Here is a 25,985-nt window from a genome sequence, read left to right as displayed (position 1 = left end):
ACCCTCCGTATTTGAGTCAGCACTCAGGTTCAGTCTTCGTCCTCAGGACACCAGTTGGTTCGCCATCAGGAATTCAGCAATTGGGGAAAAAGGGGTCACTTTCCTCATAAGGAGGTAAAGTGTAAACGGGCAATTATAAGAATGGTTTTAAGAACCAAACAGCAAAGTCTTTATGCAGAGTAACAAAGTGTCTGGGTCATAGCAAAAACGCGACAGCATCTCCCTCTCATCTTTCTCCTATTCTCTCCTGTTCTAATTCACTTCCTTGTGTCAAGGGTTTTTATCCCATTTTTGTTGTACCATCCCCTAAAATTTGGTTGGATGAGGGGTTGCACCCCACCATCTCCCTCCAATAGAGTTTCAATTATATCATCAAATTTATCACCCCATAACAGCTCTCACGTATTTCATTGGTCCTTATGATTGACGAGTTTAGTGGGTGGAATGTCCAGTATGATTTCATACTCTTGTGGTCCTTTGCACATCTTCGGTATGTGGCTCCATTGTCTGTACCGGTTCAGGTGACCTGGTACCTGCCAGTTGTCTACACTGTTGCATTCAGCTAAAATGTTTCTACAATAAAGTTGAATTTCATGAGAAAGGATCTACTACAGTTACATTCAGCTTCTAGTTTGGAAAAAAAAGAGTTAATGTCCTTCAGCAAGTCAGCACACTGCACGTTAGAAAAACACATTTAATATGAAACCGGGCAGCTAAGCCTCGACTCATGCTAACTAAGGCCTAATGATTTATTAGCAAAAGCTTAACGTATAAACTTTTAATATTAGTACAAAATCATATCTTTAATATAGCATTTCCACATTATTAGTCAGTTTCATTGTAGTCATTGTATATGGTCGCGGCCACTCCCCATGGGCACATTTCAAATGCACGTTTTAGCAAAATACATTAAGACATTTTCTATGCAGCATTATTACACATTAGTTCATAAACATCTCATGTTATTATTGATTATATATGCTACGCTCTCTCAAGGGAAACAGCCGAATGAACAACCCCGGCCAGTCCGTGGGCAAACACACTTCTTAAGCCCAATTCCAGCCTTAGGGCAGCCACTGACACAGCTGTATTTACAGATAAAAGCTTTCTGAGGATCTTACCCTCCTGAAGATTCAGGAACCTCCATTTGGATGAATCTATGACTTCCAAACCATACAGAAGGCAATCAGGGATCTTAGCTCGTTAACTGCTAGGAGATGGGCAAAATGCCTTCTTCCTGTAGCCAAATATGACACCCCCAAACCTCTTGCTTGAGCATCAGCTTAAGATTTGTAAGAGGTAATGTGGGCTACATTTCTGCACACAATCTTCCCTAAAAAGGTATAAGAATTCATTATTCCCAGTTTTTGGTTTCCTAATACCCAATTGAAATTCGAAAATGTAACTTTTTTGTTGCCATGCAGGTGCAAAATCTTGCTCTTCAAAACATTAATCTTTAAAAAGTGGGACTCAGAACACTGTGACAGAGATTGAAGATGGTTTTATAGGCCTTTCGGGGTTAGATCAAAATTAATAATACCATCCACACATAGTAAACAACAAACTGGGTGTCCGCCTATTTGGGGGATGAGGGGGACCCTGGCTTTGAGATAAAAAGGAGAGAAAGTCTGAGATGTTTAAGGAAAAGAGTAAGGGAGCCAGGAAGCATCCCTGCTTTAATCCATTCAGAGTAGGCATCTCAGGTGATAAACCTCTACCCCCCAAAAGGATTCTGCACCATGTGGAAGAGTGAAGAGCAATCAGCAACTCAAGGAGGGTGGGAGGAATACCCAGAGTGGCCAGTTTTCCCATAAGAGTGCTCTATCTACTTTACCGAACGCTGTTGAGAAATAGATAAAAGTGGCGTAAACCGCTCCACCTCTTAATTTCTGAAATTACTTGTAACATTGCAATATTGTCTTTTGTACCATGGTTGCGCCTGTACCCCACTTGCTCCAAGGGAATAATATTATTCTCCTCTGCCCAATCAGTGAGTCTCAAGAGCACACATTTTGCAAAGATTTTTCCTACTGCGTCTAGGAGGACATTCTGCCGATAGCTAGCAGGGCAATGACGGTCACCCTTCTTAAATAAAGGGATAATAATGCTGCAGGTCCATGAGGGGGTCATGTGTTGAGAGATAAAACACCTACGAAAGACCACAAATAAGATCTTGTTCAAGGGACCAATATCCTGTTATACTACTAAAATGGGCACACTGTCAGGACCCATTGTAGCAGAAAGATGCATGGAGTGAATAGCTTGTTCTATCTCTTTCACTGACGGGTAGGTGGTGGAGTGTTGCTCCTTACTTTTAAGGGGCAGAGAAAATACCACCTCATTTGAGGCATACAAGAAGGCAATTAATTCAGACCACCGGGCAGTCGATATGGCGACTGGGGACAATTGAATTCCAGTTCCACACTCCTCCCCGACCAGGGCCCAAAAACGTCTAGCTTGACCCTTTACTGATTCTTCCCTGTGAAGAATCCAGAGTTTGTTACAAGCATTTCTTGTGATGCATAGCTTTATACGCTTCCTTCTCCTTTTTAGTAGAGCCACCCTGGCGTTTCTTATGGATGATTAGTCTAGATCCTGTGCACGAACCAAGCTGTTTATTTCTGTGATTAGGGCCAGAAGTTGACGCAAGATAATCCTATGGCTACTTTTGGGATTGCTCGGGAGAGTTATTTAGCAACTGAGACAAACATTTTGTAAAATTAATCACTTCATTCCCCTTCCAGGTATCGAGGACTATAACCACAGAATCCAGCGATTCCCTGATATCCAACAACCTTCTGGGATCCCACTGGGTGCTTCCTGTCTTTTTGTCAAAGACTGGGATTGCCCCATTCAACTCCTGAGCCCAGGTCATTAACAGATTCAAATCTAGTGAAAATAAGATAGGGTTATGATCTCTAAGCAGAGTGTTCATCACTTTTAAATCAACTAACAAGGAGAACGTGCAATACCCCAACATCACATAGTCTAAGATTGCCTTTCCCCATGGAACAAGGTGGGTTAAGGAGGCGGGGGAGTCAGATGGAGATCTGCTATTTGCGATAATGCAGTCCCTTTCTATGAGGAGATTAAGCAAGAGTTTCCCTCCTTTATTTGTTGTAATCGAGGAAGGGAAGAGGCAGGTTGGAGTACGCAGGGCTGTCTCTATCTCAATTTCGCGGACTTGCGATATGGCATGTTTAGATATCTAACAGTTTAGGTCACCCATCAAGACTATAAATGGAGGGGAGTCACTAGCCATAGCATTTTTTATGTAGGCAAAAACCTTTTGTCTCAAAACATTGTAGTCCGAATCAGAAGGAATGTAGGCATTTATCAGTAATAGAGAGGTAAAACCTATATTATTTTGCAACTGGAGAAATAAGGCCATAAAAAGGTTACTGGGGTCTTTAAAACATTCAAAATTCCACTCAAGTCTAGTTGACAGCAGACAGGCCACACCTCCCTTAGAATGCCCCCTCCTAGACGTGGTGGCCTTGCAATCGATAACATAATAATCATCCCACAGTAGATCTCCATCTGCCCATGTCTCCTGAAGGCAAATCAAATCAGGCTTTAGGCAACTAAGGGACAATAACTTTTCCTTTGCATATTTTATCCCTGCTATAGCCCAGGAGATGATATTTAGGCCTGCACTAGTTAAGGTATCTGGATAGTGGTCGCGACCCCCGTACCTAGGTCAAGACGTCTGGGAGCCAACTTCACCCATCCAAATCAGAGACACTTTGGTCAGGGATAGCCCATATCTTCCACACAAACACCTGTCTATCATTTCCAACTAAAGAGACTTTAAGTGCCTGCATGTCCATCCTAGGCCTGAACTCACGGTGGCCAGGCTGATACTCAGATACTGGATAGCAATCTGGGGGCTTATCTAAGTTGTTTTCCCCAGTCCTCCTATTGCTTCCCCAGGTAACGCTAGAGCTTAGAAACTGAACTACATCAATACCCTGGCATTGCAGAAAGCCAGCATTTTGGAGCACATAGTTCATCAAACGCTTACAATTAAAGGTAATCCTTGATTTACAGCCTTCGTCAGTGTCCAATAACAAAACCAGGGCAATGTCATCACTTTGAATTGACTTCAGTGAGTTAGTCTGAAAAGCAGTTTAACATAGTAGATCTGTTCAAAATTAGGTCAACATCGAAGAGAGGGGAGAAATCTAGAGTGTGGGTAGCCCCACAGTGACCACCTGCAGTGTGAACCTCTGTTCATGGGTGTTAGAAATGGGGTTTTTGGTTGGCAGTCAGGTTACCCCCTGTCCAAGCAAAAGCCCTCACTCTAGTCAGGGTAAGTCGCACACAATCCAAGATTATCCTGTGCCCACCCTCTGGTAGCCTGGCACGAGCAGTCAGGCTTAACTTAGAAGGCAATGTGTAAAGTATTTGTGCAATAAATCATACAATACCACCATATAGCACCACAAAAATACACCACACAGTGTTTAGAAAAATATATAATATTTATCAGGATAATTGTAGGTCAAAAAGAATAAAGTTGCAATGTGAATTTGTAGAGATATCACTGGAAAGTGATATAAGAATGTCTTAAGTCTTTAAAAAGCAAACAAAGTCTCTTTCAGCACAAAGTACCTGGTTTGGAGCGGAAAATCTCCTCAGAGGGCCACAGAAGAAGAGAGGCGTGGAAAAAGGGTGTGTGCGTCAATTTCTCCCTAGCACACACGGACTTGCGTCGTTATTTTTCACGCGGGGAAGTCGTGCGTCGGTTTCCGGCACGTGGACAGTCTCTTTATGTGGATCGCGGGGATTACCAGATGTCCCGGGTCTGTGCGTGGATTTTCCTGCTTGTTTTCCGGCTGCGCGTCGTTCTGCGGGGCTGCGCGTCGAAATTACGATCTCACGGCAGGCGTCGCGGCGATTTCTCCTCTAGAGGTCGGGCGGCGTTATCCTTGCGAAGCCGTGCGTCGAAGTTCCGGTCGTCCCGAAGGCGTCGCGTCGATCAGCGTCGGTGTGCGGCGTTTTTCTCGCCGCGGAACAAGCTGTGCGTCGAAATTTTTCGCCGCACGGAGCGTCCAAGTAAAAAAGAGAAGTCTTTGTGGTCCTGAGACTTCAGGGAACAGGAGGCAAGCTCTATCCAAGCCCTTGGAGAGCACTTTCACAGCCAGACAAGAGTTCAGCACGGCATCAGGCCAACAGCAAGGCAGCAGTCCTTTGTAGAAAGCAGACAGGTGAGTTCTTTGAGCAGCCAGGCAGTTCTTCTTGGCAGGATGTAGTTTCTGGTTCAGGTTTCTTCTCCAGCAAGTGTCTGATGAGGTAGGGCAGAGGCCCTGTTTTATACCCAAATGTGCCTTTGAAGTGGGGGAAGACTTCAAAGAGTGGCTCAGAAGTGCACTAGGTCCCCTTTCAGTTCAATCCTGTCTGCCAGGGTCCCAGTAGGGGGTGTGGCAGTCCTTTGTGTGAGAGCAGGCCCTCCACCCTCCCAGCCCAGGAAGACCCATTCAAAATGCAGATGTATGCAAGTGAGGCTGAGTACCCTGTGTTTGGGGTGTGTCTGAGTGAATGCACAAGGAGCTGTCAACTAAGCCCAGCAGACGTGGATTGTAAGTCCCAGAAAGATTTAAGTGCAAGGAAATGCTCACTTTCTAAAAGTGGCATTTCTAGAATAGTAATATTAAATCCAACTTCACCAGTCAGCAGGATTTCATATTACCATTCTGGCCATACTAAATATAACCTTCCTACTCCTTTCAGATCAGCAGCTACCACTTCAATACTATATGAGGGCAGCCCCAATGTTAGCCTATGAAGGGAGCAGGCCTCACAGTAGTGCAAAACGGATTTAGGAGTTTTACACTACCAGGACATGTAAACTACACAGGTACATGTCCTGCCTTTCACCCACACAGCACCCTGCTCTAGGGGTTACCTAGGGCAACATTAGAGGTGACTTATATGTGGAGAAAAGGGAGGTTTAGGCTTGGCAAGTACTTTTAAATGCCAAGTCGAGGTGACAGTGAAACTGCACACACAGGCCTTGCAATGGCAGGCCTGAGACAAGGAAAAGGGGCTACTTAAGTGGGTGGCACAACCAGTGCTGCAGGCCCACTAGAAGTATTTAATTTACCGGCCCTATGCACATAGCGTGCACATTACTAGGGACTTATAAGTAGATTAACAGTCCAATCAGGTAGGATTCAAGGTTACCATGTTTTAAGGAAGAGAGCATATGCACTTTAGCACTGGTTAGCAGTGGTAACGTGCACAGAGTCTAGAAGCCAGCAAAAACAGTGTCCAAAAATTGGAGGGAGGCAGGCAAAAAGTTAGGGGTGACTACCCTAAGGCTGTCAGGTCTAACATGTGTCCCCCCCAGCTGAAAGAGGGGAGAGCTACCCGACCTCCTGGGAGCTCTCATCGCTAAGGCGGAAGTATCTGGAGAGACCATCAGCATTGGCGTGGTCAACCCCTGGGCGATGTTCCACCGTAAAGTCCATCCCCTGTAGGGAAATGGACCACCTCAAGAGTTTTGGATTCTCACCCCTTATCTGCATGAGCCATCTGAGGGGCCTGTGGTCTGTCTGAACCCAGAAGTGAGTCTCAAACAGGTAGGGTCTTAGCTTCTTCAGTGCCCAGACCACAGCAAAAGCTTCTCTCTCAATAGCACTCCACCTCTGTTCCCGCGGTAATAGCCTTCTGCTAATAAAGACTACTGGTTGGTCTAGGCCCTCCTCATTTAGCTGTGCTAGGACTGCCCCTATGCCATGCTCTGAAGCGTCTGTCTGCACGATAAATTCCTGGGAGTAGTCAGGGGCCTTGAGCACGGGGCCGTGCACATGGCTTCCTTCAGGGAGTCAAAGGCTTTCTGACAAGCCTCTGTCCAATTCACCAACCTAGGTTGTTTCTTGGAAGTGAGTTCTGTCAAGGGTGACACAATGGTACCATAGCCCTTGACAAATCTGCGGTAGTATCCTGTGAGGCCTAAAAAGGCTCTCACCTCAGTCTGAGTTCTAGGTGGCTGCACAGGCCTTGATAGTTTCAATCTTGGACTGGAGTGGCTGCACCTTGCCACCACCCACTAGGTGTCCCAAGTACACCACGGAAGCCTGCCCAATCTGACACTTACTAGCCTTGATGGTCAGGCCTGCCTGTTGCAGGGCCTGAAGCACCTCCTTGAGGTGAAGCAGGTGTTCCTCCCAGCTGGAACTGTAGACAGCTATGTCATCCAGGTAGGCTGCACAGAAGGCATCCTTGCCAGCTAGGACCCCGTTAACCAACCGTTGGAAGGTAGCGGGGCATTTTTCAATCCAAACGGCATCACCCGGAACTGGTAATGGCCATCAGGGGTTGAAAATGCGGATCTTTCTTTAGCCCCCTCAGTCAGGGCGATCTGCCAGTACCCTGAAGTAAGATCAAACGTACTCAGGAACTTGGCAGCGCCCAGCCTGTCAACGAGCTCATCAGCTCGGGGGATGGGGTGAGCATCAGTCCGTGTGACTGAGTTGAGACCCCGGTAGTCCACACAGAACCGGAGTTCTGGCTTCGCACCTGGGGCAGTAGCCTTAGGGACCAACACAACTGGGCTGGCCCAGGGACTACTGGATTTCTCGATAACCCCTAGAGCTAACATCTTGGAGACCTCCTCCTTGATGCTGGCCTTCACCTTATCCGATAACCTGTAAATTTTGTTCTTCACAGGGAGACTTTCACCGGTATCAATGTCATGAACACAGAGGTGGGTCAGTCCAGGAGTAAGGGAGAACAGGGGGGAGAACTGCTCCAACAGCTCATAGCAGTCTCCTTTCTGGTTTAGAGTCAGGGAGTCAGAAATAATGACCCCGTTCACTGACCCATCACCTTCTTGGGCAGAGAGGAGGTCGGGTAGAGGTTCACTCTCCTCTTCCATTCCTTCATCTGTGACCAGAAGCATGTTGATCTCCGACCTCTCAAAATGAGCCTTTAATCGGTTAACATGGAGCACCCTTAGGGGGTTCCTAGGGGTTTGGAGGTCCACTAGGTAAGTGGCCTCCCCTTTCCGCTCCTTTACTTCAAATGGGCCAGACAAGCGGTCCTGGAGAGCTCTAGGCTCTACTGGCTCCATTACCCACACTTTGTCTCCAGGTTGAAACTCTACCAGGGTGGCCTTCTGGTCATACCAGCGTTTCATTACCTCTTGACTGGCCTAAAGGTTATTTTGGGCCTCTTTCCAGAAGCGGGTCATCTGGTTGCGGAGGGCCATCATGTAGCTGACCACATCCTGAGGGGGTGCCTTTGGAGCTTTCTCCAACCCCTCCTTGACAATGCTTAAGGGTCCCCTGACAGGGTACCCATAGAGAAGCTCAAAGGGACTGAACCCTACCCCCCTCTTGGGGACCTCTCTGTAAGCAAAGAGAAGGCATGGTAAGAGGACGTCCCACTTACGCCTCATGGCCACAGAGAGGCCACCAATCATGCCTTTCAAGGTCTTGTTGAATCTCTCCACAAGACCATTAGACTGGGGGTGATAGGGTGTGGTGAACTTGTAGGTTACACCACACGCATCCCACAGAGACTTCATGTATGCAGACATGAAGTTAGTGCCTCTGTCAGACACTATCTCCTTGGGGAATCCCACACGGGTAAATATCCCCATCAGAGTTCTGGTCACTACCGGTGCAGTTACGGTCCTCAGAGGGATTGCCTCTGGGTAACGGGTGGCATGGTCCACCAAAACCAGGATGAACCTGTTGCCTAAGGCAGTTTTGGGGTCCAATGGACCAACAATGTCGATGCCCACCCTTTCAAAGGGGGTGCCAACGACAGGAAGTGGAATCAGGGGGGTTTTAACCCTCTTTCCTGCTTTACCACTGGCCTGGCAGGTAGGACAAGATCTGCAGAACTTATCTGAGTTTGTCCTCATTCTGGACCAATAAAAGTGGGTGACAAGCCTGTTAAAGGTCTTGTCTTGCCCCAAATGTCCTGCCAGGGGAATGTCGTGAGCCAGACCCAGTAGGAAGGTTCGGTAACACTGGGGGACCACCAGCGTACGCGCTGCCCCAAAGGCCGGAACCTTAGGCTCACTGTAGAGGAGATCATTCTCCCAATATATGTGGTGATCGCCAGAGGCTTGACCTGCCGCCTGGTTTGAGGCTTGTTTCCTCAGACCTTCCAGAGTGGGACATTCTTTCTGCGCCTTGCAGAATTCCTCCCTGGTGGGTCCACCCTCAACTTGCCAGCCAGCAAGCTCAGGTAAGTCACCTAGGGTGGCAATGTCTCCCCCAGTTGGCTCGGGAGCCTCCTCCTCAGGAGCCCCGTCAGCCACGGCGGGAACTTCTGGGGCCGTTTTCCCGTGCCCCTTGCCCCTCCTCTTGGCAGCTCTCTGGGCCATTGTTCCAGGCTCCAGACGCCCTTGACTTCCCTCTCGGTCAGCCATGGACCGTGTGGTCATGCAGACCCACTCAGGTAACCCTAACATCTCCAGGTGAGACCTGAGCTCCACTTCTTTCCAAGCAGTATGCTCAAGATCATTGCCTAACAGACAATCTACAGGCATGGCAGGACTAACAGCTACTTTCAGAGTACCAGAGACCCCCCCCCCACTCAAAGGGAACCAGAGCCACCGGTAGGTGACTCTCACAATTGTCAGCGACTATGAGCTGGTGGAATGTATTAGGGACTATCTGCTCTGTTGACACCAGCTGACTCTTGATAGTAGTCATACTGGCTCCTGTGTCACGCAGAGCCTCCACCTTCTGCCCATCAATGGTGACCCACTGCCTGTACTTGGAAGTATTTTGGGGCATGTGGGCTTTGGGCACCATTTCTCCTTCTCCCAGGGACACTAGGGAAATCTCTACCTGTTCCCCAAAGCTATCTGGGTCCATCTCCCCCCCGAGCGCTACACTAGTCAACCCAGGTGCCTGTTCGGTAGTGGACGGTGCTCTCTTGGGGCACTGGGGGTCGCTTTTATAGTGACCATACTGGTAACACTCCATGCATTCGGGGTTGGATTTTCCTGACCTGTCATAAGTCCCTGGCTTTTTCCCAAATCTGGAAAAGGAAGGGTTGCCACCCCCTCCCTGGGAATTCTTTTGGGGGCCTTTGGAGAGTTCCTTATTTGTAAGTTTATCTCCCCCCTCTTTCTTCTATTGGGAACCCTGACCACCTTTGTGGGTGTCCCCCCCAGGTACCTTCTTGGACACTCTGGTGCTAACCCAGAGGTCCGCCTCCTCAGCAAGCTTCCTGGGATCAGTCAGCTTACTATCCACTAAGTGCTGGCGCAACTCTGTATAAGTAGTGTTAAGCATATGCTCTCTCAGAATCAAGTCATATAAACCTTTGTAATCATCTACTTTGTTGCCCCGCACCCATCCATTCAGTGCCTTACTGGAGAAGTCAAAGAAATCTACCCATGTTTGTGTGGTTTGTTTGGTGCTGTCCCTGAACCTCTGACGGTATCCCTCAGGGGTCAGCCCAAACTTGGCAAGTAAAGTGGCTTTCTGAAGTGGGTATGTGTTTTGATCAGGTTGATCCAATGTGAGGAGTGTGTCCCTCCTCAATGGCGGTACATAACCCCAAATAGCTACCCCCCATTGCCCTTCAGGAACCTCATGAGCCCTTAGTGCAACTTCGTAAGCAGCTAACCATTTATCTATGTCATCTCCCACCACAAAACTGGGCACCACATTTTTGGGTATACAAACCTTCTTTTCTACAGCAGGTCCTGTCTGTATGCTGCCACCATTATTGCTGGATTCAGACTGTCTCGCCTTGATCTCCAGCTCCTTGAGACTCAGTTCATGAGCCAACAATAGTTTCTTTTCAGCCAAAGCTCTCTCAGCCTCCACCTGTTTGGCTGCTCTTTCAGCTTCAGCTTGTTTGGCTTCTCTTTCAGCTTCAATTTGTTTGGCTGCTCTTTCAGCATCAGCTTGCTTGGCTTCTCTCTCAGCCCTTCTTTCCTCCTGTTGAGCCTCAATTTTCAGTTTTGCCATTTGCAATTGGAACTCTCTCCTTTCCTCTGCGGTCAGGCTTTGCACAAAGACACTGCTCCCTGGTCTGGAAGGGGGCACAATTGCAGTGGTAACATCATCCACAGATAGCAACAAATGCTCTGAGGGGCCATTTTCTGGCTCCTCTTCCTCATCATTCTCTACTAAATGGGCTTCTGCCCAGGCCCTCAGCGCCACTTGAAAGTCCTCCTTTTTGGAGGCCCCTTGGGTGGGTACCCTAATTGCCCTGCAGAATGCTCTTAGCTGTTCGACCGTATATGTATCCAACAGGACTAGGTCAAAGTCTCCCATTTGAGACCCAGTCAGAGACATGTTGAGTGAGGATTTAGTTTTTGAAAATTGTCAGGAATTAAAAAACGAAATTTTGCAAAAAGAGATAAAAATCAAGTTGACCTTCAACTGTGGGTAGGTAGTGAAATACTTAGCTACTGTATGTCACTGCACAAACACAAGTCCTATCCTCACCGCTGATCACCAATGTTAGAAATGGGGTTTTTGGTTGGCAGTCAGGTTACCCCCTGTCCAAGCAAAAGCCCTCACTCTAGTCAGGGTAAGTCACACACAATCCAAGATTATCCTGTGCCCACCCTCTGGTAGCTTGGCACGAGCAGTCAGGCTTAACTTAGAAGGCAATGTGTAAAGTATTTGTGCAATAAATAATACAATACCAGCATATAGCACCACAAAAATACACCACACAGTGTTTAGAAAAATATATAATATTTATCAGGATAATTGTAGGTCAAAAAGAATAAAGTTGCAATGTGAATTTGTAGAGATATCACTGGAAAGTGATATAAGAATGTCTTAAGTCTTTAAAAAGCAAACAAAGGGGGTAATTCCGACCCTGGCGGTTGACTACCGCCAGGGCCGGGGACCGCAGATGCACTGCCAACAGGCTGGCGGTGCATCCATGGGCATTCTGACCGCGGCGGTACAGCCGCGGTCAGAAACGGGAAACCGGCGGTGTCCCGCCGGTTTCCCGCTGCCCTGGGGAATCCTCCATGGCGGCGCTGCAGGCAGCGCCGCCATGGGGATTCCGACCCCCTTACCGCCAGCCTGGTTCTGGCGGTTTTGACCGCCAGAACCTGGCTGGCGGTAACGGGTGTCGTGGGGCCCCTGGAGGCCCCTGCAGTGCCCATGCCAATGGCATGGGCACTGCAGGGGCCCACTAACAGGGCCCCACCAAGATTTTCAGTGTCTGCCAAGCAGACACTGAAAATCGCGACGGGTGCAACTGCACCCGTCGCACCCCTTCCACTCCGCCGGCTCCATTCGGAGCCGGCATCCTCATGGAAGGGGGTTTCCCGCTGGGCTGGCGGGCGGCCTTCTGGCGGTCGACTGCCAGCCCAGCGGGAAACTCAGAATTACCGCGGTGGTCTTTTGACCGCGCAGCGGTATTCTGACGGCGGGACTTTGGCGGGCAGCCTCCGCCGCCCGCCAAAGTCAGAATGACCACCAAAGTCTCTTTCAGCACAAAGTACCTGGTTTGGAGCGGAAAATCTCCTCAGAGGGCCACAGAAGAAGAGAGGCGTGGAAAAAGGGTGTGTGTGTCGATTTCTCCCCAGCACACACGGACTTGCGTCGTTATTTTTCACGCGGGAAGTCGTGCGTCGGTTTCCGGTACGCGGACAGTCTCTTTATGTGGATCGCGGGGATTACCAGATGTCCTGGGTCTGTGCGTGGATTTTCCTGCTTGTTTTCCGGCTGCGCGTCGTTCTGCAGGGCTGCGCGTCGAAATTACGATCTCACGGCAGGCGTCGAGTCGATTTCTCCTCTAGAGGTCGGGCGGCGTTGTCCTTGCGAAGCCATGCGTCGAAGTTCCGGTCGTCCCGAAGGCGTCGTGTCGATCAGCGTCGGTGTGCGGCGTTTTTCTCGCCGCGGAACAAGCTGTGCGTCTAAATTTTTCGCCGCACGGAGCGTCCAAGTGAAAAAGAGAAGTCTTTTTGGTCCTGAGACTTCAGGGAACAGGAGGCAAGCTCTATCCAAGCCCTTGGAGAGCACTTTTACAGCCAGACAAGAGTTCAGCAAGGCAGCAGGCCAACAGCAAGGCAGCAGTCCTTTGTAGAAAGCAGATAGGTGAGTCCTTTGAGCAGCCAGGCAGTTCTTCTTGGCAGGATGTAGTTTCTGGTTCAGGTTTCTTCTCCAGCAAGTGTCTGATGAGGTAGGGCAGAGGCCCTGTTTTATACCCAAATGTGCCTTTGAAGTGGGGGGAGACTTCAAAGAGTGGCTCAGAAGTACACCAGGTCCCCTTTCAGTTCAATCCTGTCTGCCAGGGTCCCAGTAGGGGGTGTGGCAGTCCTTTGTGTGAGAGCAGGCCCTCCACCCTCCCAGCCCAGGAAGACCCATTCAAAATGCAGATGTATGCAAGTGAGGCTGAGTACCCTGTGTTTGGGGTGTGTCTGAGTGAATGCACAAGGAGCTGTCAACTAAGCCCAGCCAGACGTGGATTGTAAGGCACAGAACGATTTAAGTGCAAAGAAATGCTCACTTTCTAAAAGTGGCATTTCTAGAATAGTAATATTAAATCCAACTTCACCAGTCAGCAGGATTTTATATTACCATTCTGGCCATACTAAATATAACCTTCCTACTCCTTTCAGATCAGCAGCTACCACTTCAATACTGTATGAGGGCAGCCCCAATGTTAGCCTATGAAGGGAACAGGCCTCACAGTAGTGCAAAAACGAATTTAGGAGTTTTACACTACCAGGACGTGTAAACTACACAGGTACATGTCCTGCCTTTCACCCACACAGCACCCTGCTCTAGGGGTTACCTAGGGCAACATTAGAGGTGACTTATACGTGGAGAAAGGGGAGGTTTAGGCTTGGCAAGTACTTTTAAATGCCAAGTCGAGGTGACAGTGAAACTGCACACACAGGCCTTGCAATGGCAGGCCTGAGACAAGGAAAAGGGGCTACTTAAGTGGGTGGCACAACCAGTGCTGCAGGCCCACTAGTAGCATTTAATCTACAGGCCCTATGCACATAGCGTGCACATTACTAGGGACTTATAAGTAGATTAACAGTCCAATCAGGTAGGATTCAAGGTTACCATGTTTTAAGGAAGAGAGCATATGCACTTTAGCACTGGTTAGCAGTGGTAAAGTGCCCAGAGTCTAGAAGCCAGCAAAAACAGTGTCCAAAAATTGGAGGGAGGCAGGCAAAAAGTTATGGGTGACTACCCTAAGGCTGTCAGGTCTAACAATGGGGCATCCTTGAGCTCTCTTGAAGGCCTCAGAGGCAAAAATCCTGGAGCTGTTGGGTTCAAGGCAGGAGACCACCGAAGAGGAAGGGGAGCACCCTCTTGGCGTCCCATCCATGCTCTTATGAGGATGGGAAGGTTGGTAAAGTTAGACTTGGAGAGGAGCAGGGCTCTAAGGAGGGTTGGGCAATTGAATTTAAAGACTCCAGATGAACCTGTGGGGAATCACTTAACTCAGGAAAAGGTACTTTTCTTCTGCCTCTTTTATTAAACCTTCGGGTCGGCTTTTTTGAGATTATCACATTTTTAAGGTTCTCCCTCTTACATTTCTTGTTTTTCTTATAGTTTTCTTCCACTCTTTTTGAAGGAGACTGCGTGTCTGTGGAACCCTTCTTACGATTAGATGGAATTTAGAAGATTGGAAATACCTCCTGTGCAGCAAGGTTAAGATTTTCCTCTTGCTTAGTGATAGCTTGGGGGGAATCAAAAATAAATCTGATGAAGTTCACTGGGCTATCCTGCAAAGACCTTTTGTCACGTGATCTATTTCTATGAGGTTTAGATGTTTGTGTACTTGCCTCTGCTCTGGAGCCGCTATTGGGCGGGGTCTGTTCTTTTATGGATGATGAAGTTAATGAAGCCACGGAGCGTACATTACAAGGGTCTGTGGGCAGATGTCGATTTTTGTTATCTTTAGTCGGTTCTTTCAGGATAGCTGTCACTGATTCGAGGACATAGGCTGATCCACCTACAAATTTCTCCAACAATTTAAGGATAGAAGAGAGCAGATTTTCCAAGCTAGTCAAGGTAGAGGGCCTCACCTCCCGATCTGGAGGTTGACTCTGTATCATACTACTTGGATCATCGACTAAGCTTGTTGATAGATGAGAATAGACAGAGTCTTGTAAAGAGGTAAAGCTGTTAAACGGCTGTGGTCCTGTGGAAAGGGGCGCTCTCAGAGGTCCCCCAGAAGGAAAAGAGTGGTCCTTTACCTTATGCCCTTATCTACTGCCAAACTTTAAGTCCAAATCAGGCAGGATAAAGTCACGTAGGTCAGTAGAATCTGTGGTCTTTAACTGAGCACCAGGTTCCTGAGGTGCAGACATGAGCTGCTCAAGAGGTGGAGAATTAGCAAACGATAGGCTGAGGGAGGGGGAGGAGGCTGCGTTCCAAACAGGGTTAGGGCCTTCTGAGACCTTGAGTATGATCCTTAGTTACTGAAGGAGAGGATTGGGTAGCTAGCTCCTCAAAGATCTCCAAGCCCCCCTAAGCTATTCTCCACTTGGCAAACATCCTTTAAAGGTTTTTTTGATGAGAATTAATTTAGCTCTATACCCTCAATCGGGTCCACAGAGATATCGCACTTCAACTAGTTCTGGAAAGATTTACCTGTCTCCCAGAAGGAAAATAGTTGACCCTGACTTGTTAGCTGAACAGCCGAAATGCCTTTATTTTGAAGAGGGTTAGATCTAGTTTTTACACAGGACCTTCCAGGCAACATACGTCCTGAGCGGAGTTTCTTTAAGGTTATGGTTTCCTCCTAATGGGATCCTCCAAGGTCAGAAGAATAGTGAAACAGGAAAGTTAGGTGGGTAAATCGGCTCAGAATTAAAGATATGAAGGCCTGTAAACAACTGACATAGAGGGACCATGGCCTCAGTCCTAGCGCCGACTCACCCCCTGCCTCTCCATTGTGCCGCAAGTGCTTGAACCAGGAAGCAGCCTGAATCACAACTCCCGAACAACTAAGTCATGGACAACAAAAGCGGAACAATGCTTTCGTTAACCACGACTTCCTTGTTCGGTGGCTTAACCACACATGTGCTGAACCACGCATATGTGTGGTTAAGGCATAGAAGAAGGGAGTCGGCTTTGGAGGACAATGTGATCAGGTAAGTGGGGCTGGAACTGGGGCTGTTTTAGGGACGGGGTCAGAGTATTTTTAGTTTTTGGGGATGGGGTCAGGGTGGTTTAGGTTTAGGGGTGGGGAGAGGGGGTCGGGGCATTTTACGTTTTAAGGGGGGGATGGGGGATTGGGTATTTTCAGTTTTTGGGGGTGGGGGTCGGGGTGGTTTAGGTTTCGGGGCAGGGTGGGGGGGTCAGGTATTTTTAGTTTAAGGGGAAGGGGTGGGGGTTGGGGTATTTTTACTTTTTGGCAGTGCGGGGTTGGGGTAGTTTAGGTTTTAGGAGCAGGGGTGGGGGTTGGGGTGGTTTTAGGTTTTAGGGGCGGGGTGGGGATGGTTTTCGGGTGTTAGGGGTGGGGTGGGGGGTCACAGTAATTTTAGGTGTGGGGGTTGGTGTGGTTTTAGGTTTATGGGGTGGGGGTGGGGGGTTGCGGTAGTTTTAGGGGCAGGGGTGGAGGGTTGGGGTAGTTTAGGTTTTTGGGGCAGGGTGGGGGGGTTGGGGCGGTTTTAGGGTTGGGGGTGGGGAGTTGCAGTGATTTAGGCGCAGGGGTAGGGGGTTGGGGTGGTTTTAGGTTTTAGGGGCGGGCGGGGTCGCAGTAATTTTAGGGGTGGGGGCGGGGGGTCGGGTGGTTTCGAGGGGTGGGGAGTCTCGGTAATTTAGAGGCGGGTGGGGTGTTGGGGTGGTCTTAGGTTTTAGGGGCGGGACGGGGGATTGGGGTGGTTTTAGGGGCGGGGATGGGGGCTCACTATAATTTTAGGGGCAGGGTGGGGGCCAGAGGGGTCACATGCTGGAACCATGCATGCCATTCCACGCATGCCTTTACCAGGAATGCCTTTACAATGAAAAATCATTGTTAAGGCATTTGCGGTAAAGGCATTAGTTGTAACAACGTGGTTTTTGTTCCGACCGCGTTGTTCAGGCATGCATGGTTCCAGCATGCATTGTTCTGACATACATTTGCTTGAACCAGTACCAGAACCAGCGCCAGACACAGTATCCACTCAACCCCCGACTTAAAAATCCCGATGCACCAAGACTCAACAGCTCACTGCAGGTATCAACGCTGCCACTCCAGCCCTCAACTCAGGTGCTGGTCAACCTTGTGACCACCACCACTACGATGCCTACATCCTGGCTTCCAAATCTGGGTGGAAGGCAACTGGAAGCCAATCGGGTGGCAGCAGAAGCAGCAAGAGGTGAGGAGCGCTGGAGGAGCGAAGTGAAGGGAAGAGAAGAGCACCAGGTCTCCGTTTACCCGTCCGTCGGGTGAAAGATAAAAGGTGAGGCAGCAGCGGGCCGGGGAAGCAGAGAGGCGCGGAGAGAAGAGCTCCAAAAGTTATCGGGTCCACATGCCCCCTCACACCCGCTTTCTGCTCTCTGTGTCCGTGCCACTAGGCGTTTGTGGTAGTCAGAGCCGTGCCACGCTGATGCTGCTGCTGCTGGTACACCCACCTGCGTTCCTCAGATGAAGTTTCAAGTGAGCCCCACTCACTCCAACGCAATAATTTTGTTTCTGTATGATGGCATTAAGGGTGCATTTACATTTTTTTAATAGTATACAGACATGAATCCGTATACTACTGTTTCCTCTACTATGGCTAATAAAATATGACACCTTGACTGGTAAGAATAAAATTGACACCTGATCCAACATATTAAACAAAGGCATGACAGAATGTATTACTGCCATCTGGTTCTCAAGGCTTTTTGATTAACTAGATGCCAGTAGTTCCAGCTTAGAAACCTCAGATTGCTAATGACTGCCCATTGTCCCCTAAGTGTGATGAATGATAAACCCAAATGGAAATTATCTCTTTAAAGGTTCAACATATTAAAATAGTTCCCTGGGCTAAAATGGATACCTTGGTGCTGCAAGTAGAAATCAAAATAATTCCAATGTTGAACATACATTGGTAGCATAGCGAGACTGTGAGAGCCACGTAATGTCTACTTATACTTCCTTCAAGAAACACTTACGGGCATATTGACAAGAAAGTGGTGCATCAGTCCCAATGCACCACTTTTCTTGCATCGCCCCTACCCCACCTAACAACACCATGGTTGCGCTGCATTTGCAAAACAGCGCACCATGGCAGTCGTTAGGTCAATAGCATCAAACTTTTTGACGCTATTGTGGGGCTTTACTGCACTAGCATCAAACATTTTGACGCTAGTGCAGCAAAGCACAGGGAGGCCCATTGATTAAAATAGGTGCGTCATTTTCACGCCTCCTGTGAGCAGGCATTAAAAATTACAGAAAAAATGGAGCAGTGAAACATTCTAAATTTCACTGAGCCATATTGTTGGGTCTACCTACGTCATAACGCCCCACTTGCATACATTATGCCTGACGCAGTCATAATGTGGCGCCAGTGGTTGCAAAGTGCTGCAATGCAAGAATTGCACAACTTTGTAAATACGGCGTAGGGGAAAAGCCACCTTAGCTTAAAAAAAAAAAAGGCGGCGCAAGGTGGCGCTAGTAGCTTGGAAATATGCCCCATAATTTGTATTACAGACCTCCCAAAGTCCAAGCGACCAGGTAAAGATGCTGAAGTGCTTTAGTTGATAAAGGGGGAACATAAGGGTAATGATTACACTAAGAGCAACGAGGAAGGAGCCAGAGATATGTGGTTAGGAAAGGAAACCCTGTTCAAGAAGGAGATAATCAGGACAGCTGCACTTCCTATCAATGTATCATGTTTGCAGACTTGGGAGACGATTTGGGGAAAACATTTTTAAAAACATCTTTAAGTCTACCGCCAAACTCTGAGTAAAGTTCTCTCTGAACCTAAAAGATATATCAGTTCATTGATTGGGTTGACAAATTGATCTAGTAGCAGCATCCCCATCTGTTATTGACTAGTCGTTGAACAGACTGAAGATTGTGATGGAACTGTACTGGAGCAGTAGAGAGATTAATGACAGAATCTGCATACAGATACTCCCTCATTGAAAGATAGACTACAGTGCAGTTATGGATACCTACTACTGCCCAGGAAAATATAATATGGCCTATCATGTCAGGATCAACATCTGACTCCAGGTGAAACTTTGCTAACTGGCTCTAGTAATTGTCATATGTCATTCCATTGCAACAGATGCGAGAGGCAGAGCGAAGACTAAACACTAAAAAGAATAGAAGGTATGTGCTTCAAGCTTCCAACACTCCCACAATGAACCAGACCATTTACCCTCCAGTGTCTCTTGTCTAGAGGAGAGAATAGAATGAAAGACACCACAAACAACACATAGAAATTGTCAAGACACTGCTTTTATATAATGCTGAAAGAACAGCCTTGAATCATTTAAAAATGGTTGATGATAAGGAACCAATGACATTCGATAGGGATCTTTTCCGCTTAGCTTGCACGAATTTCCCAGGATGCCCAAGACCACTCTCTCTCCAATGCATGTATATACCAGTCTTAAATACATTTTTCTGACTATTTTGAAAATGCTAGACATCGCGACGAATGCCGTAAAATACAAGAATTAGCATACGATTTCTATTGCATCTTCACTAAATTCTGTCATACATAAATCACATCAATACACCAGTAAGATAAATTGATGCCCTTTCTGACAATAACAAAGCAAACACATTATATGGTGTACATGTGCAATCATTACTAAGTGCAGCATGCACATGTAAATGAAAAATATACTCCCAGATGCATGAATGTACAAATATATAAAATGCAGTTGTGGTACATGTGAAGAAATAGCAAAGATCATGTAAACTGGCTTATGTTAGTGCAGTAATGTGGTCTGTGAACCACTGTGTAAAAGTGGTGACTGCCCCAGAAGCCTGTGGATAGATAGCCATTCTCTGGTAGAACTCTCACGTTTTGCAGTAAATAACCTGAATAAAGATTACAGTTTTAGATCTCAGCACTGACCAAGGGACCCACTCAAATTAGTAGGGCACTTCGGATTGGCAGGTCACATGACTCAAATTTTGAAAAATACAAAAAGAATTTAGGAAGCTCTGCAAATATGGGACCCACCAATGAACAACAATACCTTTGTAAACAGCCAGAGATATAATGTTAGGCGAAAGGGTTGTACTTCATGCTGCTTGTCCACAGCACACCTTGGGAACCAACATACGGGAATGGACTGTACTCATTGATGCCACAGATCCTAAAGGGAAGAACAAGACTACTTATCAGAAGCTGATCTCAAAAAGGTGCCAGGTACTGTGTTTTCAAGTATGAGTTATTTCCAAGAAAGCACTTGAGGAAGGCAAATTAATGGAGAATGGGTTGTGGAGGATATAAATATGGCCCCTTCAAAACTTGCTTAGGACAACTTGGTAACACATGAATTTGCATATTGACCACAATGTCAGTGCAAGATTATTTTTTTATTATGTTTCTTTCTTCAAAAGGTTGTTATATATAAGAGCAGTAATGTATCCTTTATTTGCCAACTCTATATTCTACCACACAATTCTCAGTTTTATTTCTTAAATACACATCAAAACATTGCAATTTACTATTTTTCTTGAAGAGTTTCATTATGTTGAATGTGACGATGCATCATATTTGGAACAGGCTCACCTCCGCTCTAGTAAGTTTGTCAAAGGGTTTAACATGGACATATAGGCCCAACTCTCTGCGGGCATAAAACTGATATAAAAAACGAGCTGCAGCTTTTTGCATGTTGAGATGTAATTTACTTAGGCAGAATTTCCACCAGATGTGTAGATTTTCTGCAGACATGAGAGCGTCTCGATGGGGAGCAGTAGGTGTTCTCTCGGAAGTGCCTGCGTGTGTACAGTACAAATCGTACGAACATTCACCAACGTTTATTGTGACTTTCTATGTAAACCTTTTCCCAATATTGCTGAATTGCATAGAGGAAAAGGGCATAGATAACAAAACATTTCCAGGCATCTGTGTGAAGGATATGGGACATTTCACCGAGGGGCAAACATTGACTCACTCTCTTCACCAGCATTTGCCCCGAGGTGATTGCCGCTTTTATTTTATTTTTATTAGGGTGGTGCCCCCATACCCCTGCTAAACTTCCCACCTTGCTCACAGGCATTTCACCATCTACAACTACGGCACTGTTTATTAGGTGCAGTGCAGGCGACAACACATCTGTCGGCAAGAATGGCAAGATTTTTTACAAACTATAAATAATAAAATTTAAGGTATATGTAATCGTTGACATTGTTTATAACCCTATGCCCGTTGATTTCCACTGTGCAGGCTTTCCATTAGGGGTGGGCAGTGAACTCTGCTCTTTTTGTGGAGTTTTCAGAGTTTATTCCCACTCCACACTCCACTAAGAGCGTAGAGTTGCTAAAAACTCCACATAACGTAGTGGAGTTTTTTTCCTCATTTGCGTTCGCCAGCGTTAAGTTGACGACTGCAAGCGAGGAAAATCTTACTCTAGACAACCTCCTGACAAGATTTCTCAACGCGGGCAGTTGCGGATGGTCGTTACCGCTTGCCTTGCACAACTTTCCTTCTGTGTTGAGGAAGCTGCCGCTCATGTAGAAAACCTTCTTGAGTGGCAGAAAAGAAGTAGCGCCCTTTTGCACTGCACAGGGTGTCGTTTGTGCTGATTTTACAGTGTGGGACAAACACCCAGCGCTAAAAATCAGCATGAACAGCATGACCTAACTCACTCTGCCACTTGTGGAACACTGTGTAGTGCGGCTGAGTTTTTTGAGCACTTCGCGGAGTTCCACATTTCTCCCAGGCCTACTTTCCTCACAATTTGGGATGGATGGTATTAGGGAATTTACTACACCTAGTAAATACTGTCACCCCAGATAGAGATTCTCAAAAGGTGAAGTAAATATCTGCTATTACTTCTCTCTAAGAACTTAGGGCATAAGAAGTATCAGTATTAGTGTGCCACATCTCTCCGGTAATCTTCAGGACTTTTGACTGACTGCTTGGGGAAAGTTGTGGAAATATGGTTAAGACCTAGGAACTTGGAATATGTATATGCATGGCAACAGGAGTTAACACACATATCTAAATTTGCCAACCTGTAATCAGAGCAATAGGTTTAAAGAATACAGGCATGGGCCAGAAAAACTATGAAATTTAATGAATAGGGATGTTAGTAAGACATCTGTGCTAGGGCTTGGTGTATGCCCAACTTTGCACAGATTTACAAAATAACTGTGCCCAATTCTCATGGAAATATAGAAATCTGCACATGGAGGTTTAGTACTTCGGGCCGTATTTATACTTTTTGACGCAAAACTGCGCTAACGCAGTTTTGCGTCAAAAAAATTAGCGCCGGCTAACGCCATTCTGAAGCGCCATGCGGGCGCCGTATTTATTGAATGGCGTTAGCCGGCGCTAGCAGACCGGCGCTGCCTGGTGTGCGTGGAAAAAAACCACGTACACCAGACAGCGCCGGCGTAGGGGGAAAATGGCGTATGGGCGTCTTAAAATGGGGCAAGTCAGGTTGCGTCGAAAAAATCGTCGTAACCCGACTTGCGCCATTTTTTTTCGACGCCCATCCCCCATCAACATGACTCCTATCATTGTAAAGATAGGAGTCATGCCCCCTTGCCCAATGGCCATGCCCAGGGGACTTATGTCCCCTGGGCATGGTCATTGGGCATAGTGGCATGTAGGGGGGCACAAATCAGGCCCCCCTATGCCACAAAAAAAAAAAAAAAAAATACTTACCTGAACTTACCTTAATGTCCATGGGATGGGTCCCTCCGTCCCTGGGTGTCCTCCTGGGGTGGGCAAGGGTGGCAGGGGGGGTCCCTGGGGGCAGGGGAGGGCACTCTGGGCTCATTTTGAGCCCACTTGTCCCTTAACGCCATCCCTGACCCAGGCGTTAAAAAGCGGCGCAAATGCGCCGTTTTTGGCCACGCCCACTCCCGGGCGTCTCTTTTGCCCGGGAGTATAAATACCACGTAAAGGCCTGGGAGTCATTTTTTAAGACGGGAACGCCTCCCTTGCATATCATTAACGCAAGGAAGGGGTTCACGCTAAAAAATGACGCACACTCCGGGCACTTTGGCGCCCGAAGCGTCTAACGCCAGAGTATAAATATGGCGTTAGTTGGCGTTAGTTCTGCGTCGAATTTGCGTCGAAAAAAACGACGCAAATTCGGCGCAACCAGAGTATAAATATGGCCCTTCATGTGAGGAAGGTTTATACTGTTTTATCAGACATACACCTGTATACTTGTGACCAGTACAGACATGATTTCTGCCACTCTGGAGGCATTTTCCACTTGTTTACTTGTAAGTATTGTACAAACATGCATGATGAATTATTTTTCCTCTGTTCAGTGGCACTTATTTTTATCTTAAACTTCACCCTAGATCCCTACCAATTTTTGAAATGTTTGCTTCACATGCTGGAAATTATTTTGTCATCTTTATGTCGGAAGCAGATGTCACAGTGGGAGGGGTCTATTGGGAACAAAAGGCCACATTTATTATTATTTCACACAAAGGACCACTGTAAGGCAACTTGCTGTACTGCATTGAGTGAAAAGGAGAGCGCAGAAATGATCCATATTCACAAAGATATGGAGCATTTCTCATCTCCTTACACAGGCAAAATGTGTGCTGCCTAGCACAAATGCAGGCACCCTTGCACCATAGTATAAGGGTGCCTGTGTTATGAGCAGGATAGTTTTAGTGCAGGAAGGGAAACCTTCCTGTGCTAAAACAACCATAGAGGCAAATAACTCTTTGTTTTTGTGCTGCAGAGTGCAGCACACATGGAAAGATGGAGTAGTAAGAAGAAATGATGATATTTCCCCATGTTGCGCCTTTGTTGGGTAGGCGCCCCATTTTGGCACAAACTCAGTTTAACAAGTCTTTGTAGATCTGGATTTGCATCAAAATACATGGAAGGATGCATGAGAACGTCTATACTTCTCCCATGCAATGCCTACCTAATATATTTTCAGCAGCACTCTGCGCTGCGTTGCATTAATTTGCATTCACTAACCACTGAAAGCCACACCCAGTAATAAAACAATAATACTGGGCCTTCCCAAGATTTTTTTATCTTGCCAAAACAATTCCAATACTTTTTATTAATCAAAATAAAAAAATAAAAACATTCCTGACCTCACTAATGCAGACCGTGATTTGCTGTCAAGCTGAAAGGAAAGGATGAGGTCGCTTGTAAGCAGGGACAGACAGACAATGAATGAACAAGCCTTATGGCCCTGATGTCTTTTTTTAGCCACCCTCTGGCCCGGCCTCCACACTCATTGACCCCATCCCCACTTCACTCAGGCTTACAGTTCCCATACTTTTTTTTAAAGGTCTTCGACCACTGGTGAGAATTGGTCGGATAGGAGTATTCCCAAACTGTCCTGGAAACCCCACCTGGAACGCTCAATATCCATTTATGCACAATACTACATCAGTGTAGAGCAGCATTGAGAAGAAGTAAAAGGATTTAAGAACGCAAGGTCCCGATGTGGGAATTCTTTCCACTCGTGAACTGATTTATAAGTGTAAGTCGCGCTTGCATAAGTAAATGACTGTGTGAATCCGGCCCATTATATACACTACTTATTGTAGGGCGTGGAATAACATGTTTCCCATGCCCCTAGACCTTGCATCCCGAGTCCGTCTCTCCTATGCTGTCTTTTTATTCGAACACTCTCATTTAAAGCTGAATTGCCACAAGTTCTGAAATGGATGGGGATTTAACTGGGTATTCAGTAACTCGATTGAAAGAAACGACCTCCTTTTCACAATACACAATAGAAAATACATGTACTAACATGCAGCGTGCAAGAAAGAGACAGTCAGCGGGAAGATGGGATATAGTTCTGCTTCAGGCTAAAACGCAATTGCATGGTTTGACAGGCATGTAGAAAAACTGCTGTTCAGTTTCCACTCATGATCAGCTGTAATCTTCTTCAATAACATTTTAATGCCATTTCAGATCCACCCTGCCAGACGGAACTTAGCAACATACAGAAGCAGCAAGCGGGAAAGAAACTCCTAGGTGAGTTGTACATCATTCTTTTGAAGGCTTTATTGCTTACATAAATAACGCTAGTGAAACCGAAACAGAAAATCAATATTAATCCAGCGAAGATATACCACACTAAATTCAACCACCAAAATGTATGACACTTTTTTTTAAAGCTATTAGACTTACCTTTATTACCTTGCCGAGTGAAAGATATTCCATCTGTTTTATCGCTGTAATTGAATGCGTGCTTTTATGGGCATTGTAGCAAAAAAAAAGACCAAAACAATAGTAAATTAAAGTATCAGTTGACACGCTAACGTCAACACGCTTTGTATGTTTCTTGTGTTGTATTAGATGAATATGTTCTGCCACTAAGCGAGCATAAAGTACAAACGTGAAAAGACAGGGGTCATTTTCCACCTTTTGTGGATGCTGAGAAGCTCTTTGTTCGTTACAGTGATAGCATCGCTGTCATTGTTCCGAGCCCTATGCCTGCCATCCCTAAACCTGAGCTGCATAGGGATAGAGTAAATGCACATTTAGAGCCAGATTTGCACGAAAGGGGCGCATCAGCTGTGATGTGCCGCTTTATTTGCTCACCCCTACCCCCGAACAACAACATATGTATGCCGTTTTTACAATAGCGTCCGAATTTATGATGCTATTGTGGTATTTTGCAGGATTAGTGCCATAAATGGTGGTGCTAATCCTGGAAAGTAAAGGAAGGGCCATTGATAGTAATGGGTGCATCTTGATAATGCCTGCTCTGAGCAGACGTTAAACATGAAGCTAAAAATGGCACAGTTAAATGTTGCAAATTTCAATGTGTCATTTTTACGGTCCTCCCTACATATATTATGCCTGGTGCAGGCATAATGTGGCGCAAGGGGTTACAAAGTGGCGCAATGCACCATTGCGCGACTTTAAATACGGCGAAGGAGAATGGCCAATTTAATGCCACATTAGTATA

General features: G+C 46.7%; 1 protein-coding gene across 1 annotated transcript in view; it reads left to right on the top strand.

Annotated features, from left to right (window-relative positions):
• SPOCK3 (SPARC (osteonectin), cwcv and kazal like domains proteoglycan 3) overlaps positions 1 to 25,985 on the top strand; it is a 1,200,438-nt gene that overhangs the window by 1,123,950 nt on the left and 50,503 nt on the right. The window contains exon 8 of the mRNA XM_069243980.1: positions 24,983 to 25,045. Within this exon, the coding sequence (XP_069100081.1) occupies positions 24,983 to 25,045 (63 nt within the window). The remainder of the gene's footprint in view (positions 1 to 24,982; positions 25,046 to 25,985) is intronic.

Source organism: Pleurodeles waltl, chromosome 1_2 (assembly GCF_031143425.1).
Source record: "Pleurodeles waltl isolate 20211129_DDA chromosome 1_2, aPleWal1.hap1.20221129, whole genome shotgun sequence".
Classification (NCBI taxonomy): Eukaryota; Metazoa; Chordata; class Amphibia; order Caudata; family Salamandridae; genus Pleurodeles; species Pleurodeles waltl.
The sequence above is the reverse complement of the archived record's forward strand: the minus strand, read 5'-3'. Positions and strand labels throughout refer to the sequence as shown.